The sequence below is a fragment of the Cucumis sativus genome, chromosome 5, assembly GCF_000004075.3.
Source record: "Cucumis sativus cultivar 9930 chromosome 5, Cucumber_9930_V3, whole genome shotgun sequence".
In the NCBI taxonomy this organism is placed as follows: Eukaryota; Viridiplantae; Streptophyta; class Magnoliopsida; order Cucurbitales; family Cucurbitaceae; genus Cucumis; species Cucumis sativus.
The window spans coordinates 28,092,705-28,108,595 of record NC_026659.2 but is presented as its reverse complement, the minus strand read 5'-3'; the positions used below and the strand labels follow the sequence as shown (position 1 = coordinate 28,108,595).

At 32.5% G+C, this 15,891-nt stretch overlaps 1 protein-coding gene and 2 long non-coding RNA genes across 6 annotated transcripts; all 3 read right to left on the bottom strand.

Moving 5' to 3' along the window:
- Positions 1–71: 71 nt before the first annotated feature.
- LOC105435590 lies at positions 72–3,470 on the bottom strand. Of its 3 annotated transcripts, XR_969633.2 has the most exons (5): positions 3,116–3,460; positions 2,780–3,023; positions 2,452–2,691; positions 672–759; positions 72–476 (listed from the first exon to the last, which is right to left on the bottom strand). It is a non-coding gene; the product is annotated as an uncharacterized LOC105435590 (long non-coding RNA). The 3 variants fall into 3 exon arrangements; XR_969634.2 differs by having other exon boundaries at positions 672–780; positions 2,780–3,470; XR_969632.2 differs by having other exon boundaries at positions 2,780–3,458.
- Positions 3,471–4,721: 1,251 nt separating this feature from the next.
- Positions 4,722–9,954, bottom strand: LOC101209648 (R3H domain-containing protein 2). The gene is made up of 6 exons (XM_031886311.1): positions 9,384–9,954; positions 7,435–8,146; positions 6,629–6,995; positions 5,910–6,292; positions 5,309–5,556; positions 4,722–5,200 (listed from the first exon to the last, which is right to left on the bottom strand). Exons 1-4 carry the CDS (start codon positions 9,673–9,675, stop codon positions 6,242–6,244), a joined length of 1,422 nt encoding a protein of 473 aa, XP_031742171.1. The 5' UTR covers positions 9,676–9,954; the 3' UTR covers positions 4,722–5,200; positions 5,309–5,556; positions 5,910–6,241.
- A 4,834-nt stretch (positions 9,955–14,788) lies between these two features.
- Positions 14,789–15,891, bottom strand: LOC116404098. 2 transcript variants are annotated; one of them, XR_004217027.1, is made up of 3 exons: positions 15,794–15,891; positions 15,658–15,711; positions 14,789–15,557 (listed from the first exon to the last, which is right to left on the bottom strand). It is a non-coding gene; the product is annotated as an uncharacterized LOC116404098 (long non-coding RNA). The 2 variants fall into 2 exon arrangements; XR_004217026.1 differs by having other exon boundaries at positions 14,791–15,711.

Below are 15,891 nucleotides of genomic sequence, written 5' to 3'. Positions count from 1 at the left end.
TTTGAAATAAATAATAAAAAAGATAACGAGTAGGAAAAAAATCAAGTTCATGAAATTTGAAAAGAATAAAATAAAATGAAGATACCACTTTTAAGTTTTACCTTTAAATATAATTTCCTAAGACAGTTCTATTGGCTCATGATGAATGCACTTAGAAATAACCCTTTCTACAAAATAGGGTGGAAAGGCCTAATTTACGCTAATTTTTTTATTTTGCAATCTAATCTTTTAAATCATAAGAAAAGGAAGGTATGTATACACAAACCAATGACACATTACCCATGCAATAAACTCCGAACGAGTGGTAAAAGGAATTCGTACCTTGGGATGTTGACGCTTGAATGTGCAAAGCATCTCATAAACTTAAATAGTGATGGAAAATACATATTATCAAGTAGTGGCGAGGAATACATATTTAGGAACTCATACATAACGATGCTCTCAAGCAAATATGTGTGTCATAAGAAACCATGGACCTAAAAAAATTACATGCCAAATGACCACGTTATAACTATGCTGATTAACTGTATTAATTGAGATGAAAGAAATTTTAAAAAATAAACAAAATCGTTATATATGTTATACTTTTTTTATTAAAAAAAATTGCCCATTTCTTTTGGAGAATGAAGAATGGAGATGGACATAATATATGTTGAAACGAGAGTAAATACCTTCGTAGTAGACATGCCCAACGACAGATGCTACTATAAGTCTTTCGACGTCATAGGCACAAAAGGGAATGGTGGCGCAGTTTACAATCTAATTGACATTCACGATCATCTTAGAACAGGCAATAACCATTGGAATCAAGTATCAATATAAAGTTCATAAAAGTAACAAGTCATTGGTTTCTACTGAATTCAGTGTTAATCCAATAGCTGAAGGCAAAAGATCTACAAGAAATAAATAAATTAATGAAACAAACCTGATCAATGCTGAAAATAGGCAGGATAAAAAGGGATCGGTAAATGAAATGTTGAATGTATTATCTAAAGGGAGAGAGCAAAAATAAATTTTGCAGAAGGAAGGCTTTACTACTTTACTGTTCATTCATATCAAAAGATGAGGTTGAATGAAGAGAGTTATGCATGAGAAAGGGCTGATGAACTTACGACGATAAATAAAAGGCATTCCAAATTGCTGAAGGGGATACTGAGAGGAGTTCGCAAATATCCCTAACATGGAGTGGATCAACTTTTGCACTATAAGGCCAAATAACTCTGTACTATAAGGCCAAATAACTCTGTTGAAGGACAATATAGTTCTATTGGAGGACCATATGGTTCATCACAGCAGAAACACGTTAACTCTACGTTTTCAAATTTACTAAATTCTAAATTTGTGAATTTTATTTAGTGTCACAACTTTTATTATTATTTTTTTAAATTCACTATTCTACTAGATACAAAATTGAAAGTTTGAGTTTCCTAGTAACATAAATTTCAAAAATCAATTGAGTTTTTAAAATTTTATACTTCTTGAACAAAAAAAGTTTAAAGTTTAAAGACTTATTAGACAGAAATTTGAATATAAAGAAATCGATATGATATTTTAAAAAGTTCATTAACTAAATAAATCCAAATGTCAGAGTTCAAGGACTAAATTTATAATTTAACTAAAAGTAATGTATACAGAGGCTTGACTCTATTTACGAAGGCTTTTCCATCAAATTAACTAACCAAGCAACAACACTAATAAACCAACAACAGCAAACGTACTTAGTAAATAACAAGCTATGGTTGATAATGCAAGGATTCTCTATAACATACTAATGAAAAGAACTGAATAGCATCAGCATCGAATGCATTAGCATGACATATCAAAATGTCAAACATATGGAGAAACTACTGAGAACACCACGTCTATGAACTCAATGTAGACGTTCATATATAGAACATGAAGGAATAACTAACGATATCTGGTCACCAGTTTTATTCAATTTTCGTTTTACCAAAAAACTTATTAGCAGATTCATCTTCAGCGAATCAATAGAAAAAACTACTTAGATCACCACCACTGTGAACTTAATGTAGACATGTATGCATATAGGAAAGGATAGAAAACCTACGATATAGTCTGCAATTTATTCTATCAACATTGTAGAGAAAAAACTATTATTAAGGAGTTGTTGACAGAAATCAAATGGAAAAACTAGTTAGAACACTGCCTCTGAGAACTCAACATACACGTACATGCTTATTGAAAAGAAAAGAAAACCTACCATACAATCAGAACTACGTAGACTACAGGATCTGGTCTGTGCGATCAAAGTAGACGTGTGTGAATACGGAAAAGAAAAGAAAACGTATAATATCATAAGCAATTTTATTCTATCTACCTCTCAAAATAGCTATTAGAAAATTCTTCCATGAAATCACACCTAAACAATCGGATATCACACAAATAACAAAATGCCAAGTGGAATGGTTCAGAAAAGGATAAATCGCTTACTTGAGGATTCTGAAAGGCTTCGCTAGGAACCGATCAACCTGACTGATAGAATCTTCAAACATTTCAGCAGGAATCGAACAATCTGAGAGAGAAGCACCGTCGAAAGAATATATAATGCCTCTCATATGAAATTCCATTGTCTCACGGCCTCATCCTCTGCCACCTTCCATGACTCAGGACCTTCAATATCCTCCACTGCAGAGCCCTCCATGGTAAATCAAAGGACCGAAATCTAAACTCCTGGCAGCGATGGAGGCACTAGGTGATGGAGAACTTCGATTGCACACAAAATCTAAAGGAATGGTTCAGAAAAGTATAAATCGCTTACTTAAGGATTCCGAAAGGCTACGCTAGGAACCGATCAACCTGACTGATAGAATCTTCAAACACTTCAGCAGGAACCGAATGATCTGAGAGAGAAGCACCGTCGGCAGAATATTTAATACCTCTAATATGGAATTCCGTTGTCTCACGGCCTCATCCAACTCTGCGACCTTCCACGACTCAGGACCTTCGATGTTTTCCGCTGCAGAGCCCTCCGTGGTAAAGCAAAGGACCGAAACTCTAAACTCCTGGCAGCAATGAAGGCATTAGGTGATCGAGAACGTCGATTGCACACTAAATCTAAAGAAATTAGGATTTCGGAATCGGAAAGCGAACGTACACCAAAATTAATCGAGGGACGGAATTTGGCGCGATTGATGGAGACGGTAAATTTTCCGGAGCGATTACGATCACAGCCAGAGAAGAAATGGAGAGAAAATGCATGAAAAAGGAAATCAAAGATATACTTAAGGAATTCAAATTGAAAAAGAATCTCTATGTATGAGGCCAGAGGGTTCCCCTATGGACTAAACTTGGGCGGGAAACTGACGAAGAAGAAAGAGCACGGAAAATGTAATTGACACCTCACTTTCTCCATTCGGATTTCCCTATTTATAGGGTAGCTTTACGCATTTTTATTTTTTTTATTTTCGTCAAAGGAGCGTATTTAAATATCATTTAATCCTTTTCATTTTATTTAATTCGTTTCATATACACACTTTACAAATACTTTTTAAATTTTTAAGGGTAAATATAATAATAAACAGTAATTATTTGATAATATAACAAATATTTTTTAAAAAAATATAAATATAACCCGCTAGACTGGTATGATTATAATTCTTATATATTTTCGTGTAAATTGTTTTCTTAATTATGATTATAATTCTTATATATTTTCGTGTAAATTGTTTTCTTAATTATAATTCCAAACGATAGTAAGAATTTGAGCTCGAGATCTCTTAATTTTCTGCTTAAATAGTTTTAAATAGTTTTTAGGTAAATCTCTTTATCTCTTCAGATACATATAATTTTCTGCTTAAATAGTTTTTGATAGCCAATAGCCAATAGATTGCTGCTTGAGTCCTAAGAAAAGAGTACATATTATTTTGCAGTTGTTTTTTTTGAGTTAAAACGTGCCAGGACAGAAAATTCGAATTCTACTTTTCTTCTTCAAAGTTTTTACAAAAAAAAAAAAAAAAAAAAAGTTGACAAAATATTTAAACCAAAACCACTAAAATACAAAATACATTACACCTAATTTTTCAACTTTTTTTTACAACTTCCCTTTTCTCTTGATATACATATATTACAAAATACTTTAGAAGCAATTTTTCGCATTGTAAAAATATAATCCTCCGGTCTTCTCTAAACTCAATTTTTCAAGATCTCAATTCTTGAAAGAAAAAAAAAATCTCGTTAGTACCACATTTTTTACCAATGGAGTCGAATTAACAGAAGAAATTAAGGATGCATATATTGCATTAAAAACCCATTACTTGAATAACAAATAAATAAAAACTCAACCAATCACTTTGAGGTTTATTTATTTATAATTGTTTTATTAATCATCTCTAAAGGTACTTTTGAAATGTTTCTTCAACACGAGAATGCTTTCTTATTTACACTTGAGCCAATAAAGCACATAACAAACAATGAAAAGTTCATCCTTGCTTAAATATTATATTTCCAAAGGTCGATAGGAAATAATTTCATTTAATATACTAAATGTAATTATAAGTTATAAACTATAGTCTTTGGTCAGACTAAGATGATTTCCTATAAACATTAATGATTTGGGATTCGCCATTTCCAAGTGCAATTTTCCAATAAATTTATATAAATGAATGATTGATTACGAAAATGGGCTAACAAAATAAAGTGCAAATAAGAAATAAATAATTTAATTTAATATACTAAATGTAATTATAAATTATCTTCGACAATTTTAACCAAAGTTTTTCCTTTAAAACTGCCATATTTGCAATTAACTAAATATATTATCAATGATCTTTATAAAAATCAGAAGAAATTTTCCAGTCTCAACTCTCCACAACAATGTTCAAACCTATAATTAAGATTTCACCATTATATAATCATTCTAATACTATACTAAACCAAATATAGAAAGGTGTTGAAGTAGTACCGAGATTCTTCAGGTACGAGAAGCTGAAGATATGGTGTGTATGATGCTGTATGCAGCAACTTACATTCATAAGTATGAACTTGATGATTATTCACAAAGAGCAACCTCACCACCTTCCCTCCATTATCAAAGCTCGATGCCAACCGAAGCTGCGTTTTGATCAAGGGGTGAAGAAACCGCCACTCGATCCTGCGAGTAGCCAATCCCGAGATTTGCTCCAACTGCTAAAGGTGAACAGGCAATGAAACATGATTTCCATTCACCAGGCGGGTATTTGACCTTGACAAAGAATAAATATCCGAGCATGGGCATGTGTTTTGTTAATTAAGGATCTTCCCGGTTGTGGCGTCATTGAAATGAAATCAAAACTATAATTCGTGCACTTACAGGATTTAGCAGAGTTCATAGCTGAAGATGTGGAATCGATGTTGACAACAATATGAGGTTAATGACTGGTGCTCGCCGCTCGCCAGCAACAGATCTCTCTTGATCCACATTATCTGTCCCAAGTTCGATCTTCACTTGATTGTGTCATTCGAGGTTTCTTACATGACATTTCATGTGGCTAAATTTTCTACATCTGTACAAGCACAGCACTAGTTTTGCAGTGACGAAAAACCATATCCTTCCATACGCTGAAAATGAAACAAAATAAACTGAGAACTGGAACAAAACTTCATGGAAGACAAGAAGCCAAACTGAAGGATAATCCAAAAAAGATATTAAGGGCGTATTTGGATTGAGTTTTTTCTTGGCGTTTAAATAAGTGTTTCCAAGTGCAAAAAAAAAAAGAAGAAAATAGTTGCAAACAATTAAGGGTACCATAGGAGTTAGATGACACAAAACAATGTTCTCATTTTATCATTATGATAGCACGATGTTAATGCTTAAAACTATATTTACTTTGTTCAAAAATAACTTACTTATTAACATCTCATTTTATCACGTTTTTATCAAGTTCATGTAAAATCATTAAAATATCCCATACCTTCGTCCAAGATCTTGCAGGAGCAGGTTGCAGATTCTTCAATTTAACTTTTCGTCATTATCAGTATCAAGAGCAACCTGAACAGCTCAGTCTACTAACACAAACTTCAAACCATCGAGCTTCTTCATCAACCATAAGAGATGTAAGAAGCTCCAATGAAACTGATGGTGGGGAGAAGCATATCAAATCCCAGAAAATATAGATCCTTCTTCTTTGCCCACCTCAGTTCTTCATGCCTGCTCCCTGCCATTTCAAGTAAAAAAATGTTCACTGAAAACCCCACGATATGTCTCAACTACCAGATGGCAGGGAGCAGGCATGGCCCATGCCCCTCACCGGGGCCGCGCTAATCCAAAACTTGCATCTGGTTGCTGTTGGTACTGCTGCAAAACAATTAGAGCAGGGTCAATGATGCGTGAATGAAAATGAAACACATTCTGGTTTAGGAAACTTTGCTCGCTCATTTTCTCTTCCTTTCTTTTTGACTTACACAGCTCCCCTTTTACTGTGATCATTTTGCAAGAAAGGTGAAAGACATATATATGTCCAATGACTCCAATTCAATGGAAAAGTTAGATACTTTCTATGAGTTGATAGCATCCAAAGCTTCTTGATAAAATATCCCCCGCACAAATATCCAAGAAAAGAAGGGTTTACACCCAAACTTGGTACAAAAAGCTTAAAATACAAATTTAATAAAACAGCTTATAAGTCCAAACCTGTGAAAAGGGTTGATGAGTTTGTTCGTGAGGATGAATAAAATGCATTCCAGTTTGCTGACCGGGATACTGAGAGGAATGCAGATACACACCAGAAGATGAATGTGCATCAACATTTGGATTAAAAGGCCTAATCATTGCTTCTCGATGACCGTACCCCAAACCTGCAGGAGATGACTGGGTATTCCATGGCCCAGGTACATGAGGAGGAGGGAGTGGTCTTTGCTGACATTCTGAAACAGCCTGTCTATGAGCAGAGCCAAGTTGTGGAAATTCAGTGTTGTAGTTCACTGCAGGAGCATACATGGGCTGCACAGGGTATGGACCGCCACTGAAGCCAAACCCAGGATCAAATCTCTGCATATACCTGAAGGTGAATTTACAACAAGAAACTTGGCTAAATTTCTATCCCAATGATAAAATTCAGGATGCATCTTAGAAGGTAACATTTATATTTTTAAAAAAATCACGCTTGTCAATAAACACCCCTTTTTACTTCATCATCTACAGTGGTTCATGACTTCAAAATACCTTTTTTCTTGATTTATAATAAGCTTTGTTATTTAACAAATGTTTCCACGAGATTAATCTTCAAGAAAATCAGAGGACCCAAACTGACGCCAGTTAATGTTTTTACTATTTAGCTCAAATTATTTGTCTCAAAAAAGAAGGTGGCAAAGAGGTCAAAAGAGAATAAACAAAAGCTTCAGAGCTTTTCAAACCTGTTTATTCAACTTTTACCACAAGAAGCAGACACTTCAAAAAATTAAGATCAAACCAAGTGAAAAAAGGATTGCATTTCATACCTATCATAACTCCTGTCATAATCGGGGTCCTTGCTGTCAATCTCACGATCTCTAAAAATGGCTACCCTACTATTTGGTTTGTACTGCCTACTAGGCAGCTCCTTGTCAGTCCTACTTCTACTTATTCTACTGCTACTCGTGGAACAGTCAATCAAACCCCTACTAAAATTTGTATCAGGAACTCCAGGAATCATCTTCTCCTCAACCTTTGCAGCACTCAAAGAACCACGATAATTATCCTGTGGTCTAGGATCAGTATCTACTTTCCCACCTGCATGACTACCTGAATTGCTGCTGGAGTTAAATATTCGAGCACGAGCTTTATTATACTCCTCTTTCCTCTCTTCCACACTTTTGGAACCACTCGATTTTGACGAATTTGCATTTCCATCTCTTGCTAGTTGGGACCGCTTCTGTGGCCTCTGTTTAATAGCAACCTTCATGCTACTATTTTCTTCTGCTGGTAGATTTACAGGAATATCTGCAAGGCGGATAGTTGGAAGACGACATTCAGAGGTCTTGCGAACAATAATTTTGGAACCAGACCCATCAGGTAAACTATTATCCAATAGAACCATGGATTGCAGCGAGTAATGTTGGGCAACCCGATGCGCAGCTAACCGTAAATATGAAGTAGGCAGCTGCTGAAACTCTAGTTGCTGTCGAGCAGGATCACGGATAAACTTTTCAACATCTTGCTCCATGCGCAAAACTAAAGCAATGATAACGATTAAATATCAGTTGAAGGGAGTAGATAATTAGCACCATGTTTTCAACAATATAGAAAGTTTATGATAATAATTAAGCACTTGAAGTTATGGTACTAGTCAGAATCATGTTAGACCAAAAAAAAAAAAATTTTTAGGCATCAATACATCATTGTAAAGACCTTTCTGCCAATAGGTTGTCTCCTTTTTTTCTTTTGGTTTAATGAAGCTTCAGTGTCAAAACAGGTAAAAAATGCTTTCCAGTAACTGAGCAACTTCTTGACTACAGTAAATTTAATTCCTAATGCTTTTAGATGGTGATAGTTTTCTTTTTTTGAGAAACAATTTTCCTTGGTAGGGTGAAAAGATATGACTCTATTTATATCTTCTTGATGAGAAACAAGAAATATTATTAAGACAGAAAAAACCTCATAAAAAAAACCTAAGGGCCAAGGGGATGATAGTCATCCCCCGCCCCAAGGAATGATTCCAGAAACACCTACTCCAAATCAAATCAGGTGCCTTCATAGAAAATGTCCCCACAAAACAATCCCTCGACATTTTGCAAGGACCTCCAAGCACAGAAGATACTTCCAACTCAATGAAGCCACCTACCCATAGATTCTCTCTGATACCATATTACTTCTAGGCCATTTCCAGTCAACGCTGACCCTTCTCTTTTCCATAGGCCCATAGATGGTTTCAAACACACAAAAATCAATTGTTTCTACTTAATCTAGTATTTCGTTTTCCATATAATTCGATTGAACTTTAAACTTTTCCTTCGATATCTTCACAAATCTTTTAATCTATCGTTTTCTCCTACTTTCCGTTATTTATTCAAAGCCACACCGCCCCAAGTCCCTAAACCTTCCACCAGTCCACACATCTTCCCAATATTGTCTAACAACCATCCAACCTTTGTCTTGGATTACCTAAAAGCATATCATGTCACATAGCTTCACGATACTGGTCCAAACATATACCACAGCTTCTTGAAATCCACCGAGTAGTTTTTGGCCATAATACTTCTAAATTTCTAATACCATTGATCCAAATGAGGCATTCGAAAGACTAGAACAAACTAAAAGCCTATACAAATCCAGGAAGCAACCAGCCACTTCTAGAAGGCCGTAGCTAGCAACTTTTAACTATCTCCGCCCTCTACAGAACATAACATTAGAGAACTCCTGAAACCAACCACACCATTGACCATCTACAGTAAAGGAAAGCTAAATAAACAACTTACTTGATAGACGCTCCGAGGGTTATGCAAAGCCTCACGAAGGAACTGATCAACCTGATTGATAGCATCCTCGGAAACCCTATCGAGAGCAGAAGAAGCTGAACCAGAAAGGGAAGGAAATGAAGCGGTTGAAAAATGATAGGCAGCAGCGGCATCAGCAACATCCAAGGATTTGGAATTCTTCTTAGGAGACGAAGAAGGGAGCATCAATCGACTCATGGCTTCGTCCAAATCAGCGACCTCCCATGACTCCGGTGCTCCGAGATCCTCAACCGCAGAGCCCTCCATGGCGGAGATGAAGGGAGGAGAACTCAAAGTCCTGCCACGAAGCGAGACATCAAAGATTAGAGAATAAAAGCCCCCAAAGAGGAGATCGAGGTAGCAGGAGAATTTGTGGATCGGAATTGCATTTAGAAATTAGGGTTTGGAGATTCGACGCTGTTCACGGAGGCTGAAGAAGAAAATTCTAGAGAGAAATTGGCGACGGAGATTGTTTGGAAAGTTGAATGGTATGAGACCGTGTTCAAATCGTTGCGTGCTTGTGACGCGCACAATATCCTCCTTGAGTTTCTTTTTCGGTTCGTGTGTGAAGTTGAAGTTTTGTTGGGCCTCGTGGACCAATTTTCAAAAAGTGTGGTTTTAGGGCTTCCTTATATTTTTCTTTTCATATTCTTCCCATTTTATCTTCTTTTAACTATTATTACTCATATATGACTACATGGAATCGGTTCGGTTTAGTTCGATTTGAAGATCCAACCAAATAATATCGAATCGTATTTATGCAATTCCGTTCACTTCAAATTCGATTTTGGTATTTTTCAATTAAAAAATATATATTTTGATTCTGTCCAATTTTGTTCTTTAAATTAAAAGTTGTTTGGTTTTTAATTTGATTTTACTAGTTTGTTAAATATATAAGTATAAAATAAGTGTGTGTATATGTATATAGTAGTTAAAATCGGTTCGACTTGGTTCGTTTCAAATTTGGTTTTCGAATGTGAAACAATATCGAATCGAATTAGTTCAATTTTAAATTTTATTTAAATCGAGTCAAACTCCATTTTTCGATTTCATTTAGTTTTTTATTCAATTTTAACTTATATATACTTCAACTAATATCACAAAATAGCTCCTGCTATTTTATAATATTTGAAGGTTAATAAAACATGTAATAATTTTTTAAATTATTAGTAAACCCAAAATTCATTATTTTAATTATTACAAATGTATTATAGGGTTTAAGTTGATAAAAAAAAAAATACTTATTACAATTATTAGTTGAGGAGCATAAACTAATGTTAGTTCTTATATTTGAAATTTCTGGGTGTTCACACGAGATTTCGAAGAAACGTATTTCTCGAAATTAAACTTTGTATATTGATGAATATTGTAAATAGAATCTCTAATATTTACTCATTTGATGTTTTCTCTCGAATACAAGTTAAAAACTTAGGTCTTTAAGATATTGTAGTTGCAAGTCTATTTGAGACTCAGAATCTTCAAAGTCTTCAATCGAACTTGCACATCTTGAGAGCTTGCAGTTTGAATTTTCAATTATTCACAGCTTTATAGCTTCAATTCTTCCCCCAACCCCTTAAATGAACGACAAATGTCAAATAGAGAAATTTCATGGACTTTAGGTGGGTTTGGGTCCATTTGGTTGTTGGATTTGAACTTGACCTCATTTACTTGTTGGGATTGAGTTTGGGATCATTTGCCTGTTGGACTTGAGCTTGAGCTTGGACTCGAGTCCGTTTTCTTAGTGGGCTTAAGCCCCTTGTGTTGGCCTAATTTTTCATCAGGGACTTAAATTGAGTTAAAAAACTTATTACTCAAATTCAATCAAATTATAATCGTTACAATTTTGGTGCGATGACGTGAAATTTCATTGGTCAAAATTTATGATAAGACTTAAAGAATAAGATTCACAAATCTAATCCATTTACATATTAATTGAGATATGTAGTTTAGAAAGATGTTATTTAAGAATTAGAAAATTTGACCAAACATTTACGTTTCATTGAAAAAAAAGTTTTATTCAATAAAATATAAATATTTTGTCAATATTTTTTTTTATTTTGAAAAAACCCATAAAACGCAAATTTAAAACTTGATGGATTGTTTGGTAATTTTCAATTGTGCCTCTCGCCTCTTAACTGTAAAGAGTAGATCCTTCAATTTACATCGTACTATATGAGGTAAGTTGTAAAATTATTTATTTGCAATAACTCAAACTTTTAACTTTACAAATATTAACAATCTTTAGCTTAATTGAAAATTGTAATCAAAAGGACAGTCATGAATCTCATACATTATTACTCACAAAAAATTTATTGGAGTGTTGGATCAAATTGTGTTTCATTTACAACTTCTGACCGTTTATATATAAGAACTTTTTAAAAATAACAAAATAAATTAAAATATTTAAGCAAAATTTTAGTATCATTAGTTATCTGGATAAAATTTAAAATTTTTACTATAAATTATAAACATTTTATAAAATTTGTTATTTTTGGAAATTTTCTTCCTATATACATATATATAATACTAATAGAATTCAATTTTTTGTTTTAAATATTTTCATGAACTATAAAGTTAATTGTATATAAATTGGAAGTAAATAGAGTGAAATAAATGTATTAGAAATAGTTTATTTATTCTTCAAATAATACTTCTTAATTTCTTCATAAGATTAACAAAATTAGTATAATTTAATATCAATAAAATTAGTTTCTTTATTCAGTTATTACAAATTTCAAATTTACCGTATACAATCATATTTAGCATATTAAATTCAAATACATATTTAACAAACTTCCATGCATAGCCAACAACCTTAATAACCGTCCACTCAAATGTGAAAACCAAACGAATCAATAAAGTATTTACTAATAATATTTTTAACTCTAATTCTTTCATTTTTGGCATGTAGTGAACTCTTCGGTTCTTAAATAAGACCACGATACATAAATCAAATGATATAGATTAAACATTTGACCTCAAAAGATGAAAGTGCACGTTAAGAAAAAAAATCCACAAAATACAATCCAAGATTTTCAAGAAAATAAATATTCAAAAGAGAATTAAAAGATAAATGGAAGAATCAAAGAAAAGAAACATATAGCAAGTAAAATATGTGTCGAGTATTTTGCACAAAATTAACAGAATATATCTCATAATATAATAAAACCAAAGAAAATAATAATATATAAAGTGTACCAAATAATAGAAGAACCACACAAAATAAAAGAATAGTTGCAAATATAGTAATTAAATTTAAAATAATTAAATATATAGCAACATTTTAAAAAATTTACAAATAAAGCAAAATCTGTCAAAATCTATCATGATAGACCATAATAATCTATGAGCGATAGAAGTTTATCACTAAAGAATTTTGCTATATCTGCAATTTTTAAAAAAGTTGCTGTTAAGGGTGTAGTAAGGTTGGGTTGAGAAACATCTCAACCAAACCCATACTTTTATGTTATTTGGGTTAAATCAAGTTTCTAAACCAACCCATAAAATATAAATTGGATTGTCGCGGTTATTCAGAAGCTGAAGAGATTGACAAAGAAGAACATGACGTCGAACTGCAAGTATATGAGATCTGAGATCTAACGAGATGAACTGTGAAGATCAAAGATAGAGGAGAGTTAGAAATGAAGATGTCGAAGACGGAGGAGATGTGATAATATAAAGAATGCGCGGGATAAGTAGGACAAGGAGAGTCAGGGATGAAGGAAAGTCAGAGACGAAGGAGATGTCGAAGACGTAGGAGATGTGAGAGTAAAAGGGATGCGACGCGCAAAGGAGGATTGAGAGTGAGGAGAGGAATATTTATTTATATATATATATATATTTTGTATTAATTTGGGTTGGTTTGGATCAAATTTTTCAACCTGTCCGAGACTAAACACAACTAAAAAAAATTCATTTTTTTCAACCCAACCCAATCCAATCCATATTTTAACCTAACCCAACCCAACCCATATAATATGAATTGAATAATCCAAGTTGTCGGATTACCCAAGTTATTCTTAAACCTCTAATTACTATACACTTAGTCATTATTCTAAAAATTGTCACAAATTATAATTATTCAAAATTAAAACTAGAAGAATGACAAGAACCTAAATATTTTAAACCATCCAACAAAAATAAAATTACACATCCATTCCAAAAGAAAAGAAATATGTGACCAAAGGAGTAAAATCAAAAACTACTAAAACTAATATTTGTAAAAGTGAATTAGAAAATAGAAAGGAGTTCTCATTGTGCACTTCTTTACTGCCTTGGATAGTACACAAAACTAACAAATTAATATATCTAATAATATAATAAATTTACCAAAGAAAATAACTATATATAAAAGTTGTGCCAGATAATAAAAGAACCAAAGTCAAACGTAGAGTGATTATTTTGAACCATCAAAGAAGAACAAATTATACCTTGGTTCAACAAGAAATGTACCAAATGAGTAAAAGAAAAAGTACCAAATCTAATATTTCACTTGAGAGAAAAGCAGAAAGAAAAGTGAAAATGTCAAAAATGACAAATTTGACAAAATATTTACAACATATAGCAAAATTTTAGATTCTATCAATAATAAACAATAATAGACAGTGATAAATGTCTATCATTTTTATCGTTGATAGAATTCAAAATTTTACAATAGACTAAATATTTCAATTTATTTTGCAATTTAAAAAAATATCCTTAATGAAAAAATCTACCATGACCCCAAAATATATATCTGATAATAATAGACCTAAAGAAAATAATATTATAAAAATGGTAAAACAAATTACAAATAATTGAAAAAAAAAACAAAATAAAACTAGAGAAAGCAAACAAAATAAGAATGTAACATAAAAAGAAACTAAACACAGCTAAATGGTGAAAAAAATTTCACCATCCAAGAAAAATAAATTACACAAGTGAAGTAAAAAAAAAAGATACCAAAAATAAAATTACAATGAATGGCATTAAAAAGTAACATAAATTTTTTTACCTTCTCATAAAAGACCACATTCAAAAGGAGTAAATATCAATTCAAATCCAAAACTAAAAAAACTAACATCAAAAAAGAAAAAGAACCAACAAGAGATCATAAATGGCAAAAAAAAAAAAACAAAAAAAAACAAAACAAAAACAAAAACAAAAACAAAAATTCATCCACCAAAAATAAATAAATAAAATTTCATAATCTACTTTAAAATAAAGTAGCAAATGATGAGAAGAAAAGGAAAATGTACCAAGAAGAAGTACACAAAATATTTTTTTGTCAACAGAGGTAAAGGAAAAATACCTTGAAAGCACCACATGCAAACAAACAAAGAAACGTGGTATTTGGTGCAAATAAGACAAAAGAAATGTACCAAAATAATAATATACAAGATATCAAACTAAAGAATATGATATAATTCTAGTAGAATGAGTGTTTATAGACTCAATTTTCAAAATTTTAAGATAACAATAACCAAATGGTTATGGAATTTGGGCATTGACATGAGGTGTAATAAGAAAAATTGATTTCCGGACAATCAATTTTTCTTTAATCACCTCATATCTTTCTAATATGATAAAATATTATACAACAATTGCAATTCACGTAGAAAATCATGAGAAAGGTTATAAGACAGATCCCGTAATGGTAAAGAGAAATGAATACAAAAGTGAAAAATCACTCAAAAGCAATATATCCATCACCCATCCATATACCTGCGTCAAACATCAAGTCAAATTGAGGAAAATAATTCCTAAGCTACAGCTCTGCAAACTATTTCTGCTTTTGCTTAGTTTTCTAATATTAGGATTTTACATAAAGGAAGAAAAACGTCAAATTCCTCAACTAGATTTCGTCTAACAAAATAAATCTGTTTATTTCATCATCTATACTCCTACAAGTAGCTGTCTAATAGAACATACAGCATATTGCAAATAGATAACTAAAAGTGGTTTCACAGTAAAAGAATAAGAGCGTCTATTATAGTTATACGAAAACCATGAATGCAGTTCAAAATATGAAAGACATGAAAAGGTTGGGAAAAGATTGTGAGGACAAGAAAGTAGACTATACTCACATAGGCAATGAGCACAGAACTACAAAGAACATAAATCATGTATGTCAGACGGTTTGTCTCCAACAAACCTGCCCAGATTTCACTCTAAATAATCATTGTCAGACTTCAGAATTACTTATAACAACTAACAACAAACTATGATAATATAAAATCGCTTCCAGACATAACAACTAATACAAATTACCTGCAAAGTATCATCCAGGACAGTGTGTACTCTTCATTTGCATTTGCCTTTTCTCTGCGTCCCAAGGATAGAACATCTAGTACAACTATAATAATATAAAATCACTTCCAGACATAACACAACTAATACAAATTACCTGCAAAAGCATCAAAAACTGTCCTGTAAGGTGTACCGTGCAGTTGCCATTTGCATTTGCCTTTTCTCAGTGTCCAAAGGAAACTGACTGCCATTTGC